Source organism: Alligator sinensis, unplaced genomic scaffold (assembly GCF_000455745.1).
Source record: "Alligator sinensis unplaced genomic scaffold, ASM45574v1 scaffold178_1, whole genome shotgun sequence".
Classification (NCBI taxonomy): Eukaryota; Metazoa; Chordata; order Crocodylia; family Alligatoridae; genus Alligator; species Alligator sinensis.
Window position 1 is genome coordinate 674,837 of NW_005842031.1, and position 1,324 is coordinate 676,160.

The 1,324-nt window shown below is 39.4% G+C and overlaps 1 protein-coding gene across 4 annotated transcripts in view; it reads left to right on the forward strand.

Annotated features, from left to right (window-relative positions):
- EPRS (glutamyl-prolyl-tRNA synthetase) overlaps positions 1-1,324 on the forward strand; it is a 55,654-nt gene that overhangs the window by 35,670 nt on the left and 18,660 nt on the right. For all 4 annotated transcript variants that reach the window (XM_014519323.2, XM_025202567.1, XM_014519324.2 and 1 more), the window contains one exon: positions 243-508. In XM_014519323.2, coding sequence (XP_014374809.1) covers positions 243-508 — 266 coding nt within the window. The remainder of the gene's footprint in view (positions 1-242; positions 509-1,324) is intronic.

The following is a 1,324-nucleotide window of genomic DNA, read 5'->3' on the forward strand; positions in this document are numbered from 1 at the left end:
TCGTATGTTTTTCATTTTAACCGGCGGACCTATCTCTGCTGTTAAAAGCTGAGGTATTGTAGTTTTCCTTCCATCCTCCCTCCCTCTATCTCTCAACCTCCCCCTCCTTGTGGTGGCAAAGTTTAATATTCAGGTATGTATTGAATGTGTAGGATACATTTTTAGGTTAATTTTCTGCTGTGATTCATCTGGATTTTCTCTTAAATTTTAATTTCTGCTTGTTCTGTGGCTTCTAAACGAAGGACAAAATAGATGCAGCAGTGCAGGAACTCCTTCAGCTGAAGGCCCAGTACAAGTCTTTTGCTGGAGTAGACTATAAACCTGCCTCGATGACTGGCATTGAGGATAAAGATAAGAAAAAGAAAGAGAAGGAAAATAAGTCTGAAAAGCAGAATAAGCAACAGAAACAAAATGAAACCCCAAAGAAAGAATCTCCGAAAGAACAGTGTGCCAATGACCTCTCTTCAAATGGAGCAGGAGAAGGTCAAGGCCCTAAGAAACAGACCAGGTAAAGAGAGATTTGTAATCTCTATATGTGGAATCTAAATAGAGAGAAACTCAGAACAGTATTTTGGTTTTTGTCTTGTTTGGTTCTGTGGGAATATAGGAATATTGCACATTCTCATTAATATTGCACATAATTGGGGGGGGAACACTATCCTTATGTTTATTTTAGCCACCTGAAAATACAGCTCGCTTCCTGTTTTTAAGTTTATAAATATTGCATGTTATAGGTGGAGTTCCTGGAAAAGCAGGGAAACTATGCAATAAAAAAAATATGGATTCTTCCGTTTTTAAAGCCTGATGTTATGAAGAACTGAGTACGTCTTACATGATCTACTCTCCTTGGCTAGGAAATGACAACTCGGCGTTCTCCCAGATTCTATCATTATTGCTAGTATGCTTTGTTTTGGTGGCAGGGGGTCAGTCTTCCATCTTAAAGAGAACTTCTGATATGTTTGAAGCAAAAAGTAAGCCAGTGCACTGTTGTCTTAATGGTCTCGCAAATGCTAGTCCAAAGATAAGTTAGGCCAGATAGAAAATCGAAATTTAAATGTCCTTTTGAGCAGATCTGGGTCAGCCTCATGCTTGTCCATCTTTTTGTGGAAGTTTGGATTTGCATTGTGATGTCTTCTGAAGGGTTTAATGGTGGTGCAGGAGTTCACTGGCAAGATGTTGGAAGGATCTAACAATGGGAACAGACAGGCTGAGTTCATGTGAATGCAATAATCGGGCCAAAAGAAGCAAAAGTGAGCTAACATCGCTGGCAAAACTTTATAAGCAAACTGAATTTGGGATGGAATTTTTTGGAGGAGTGGGGGAA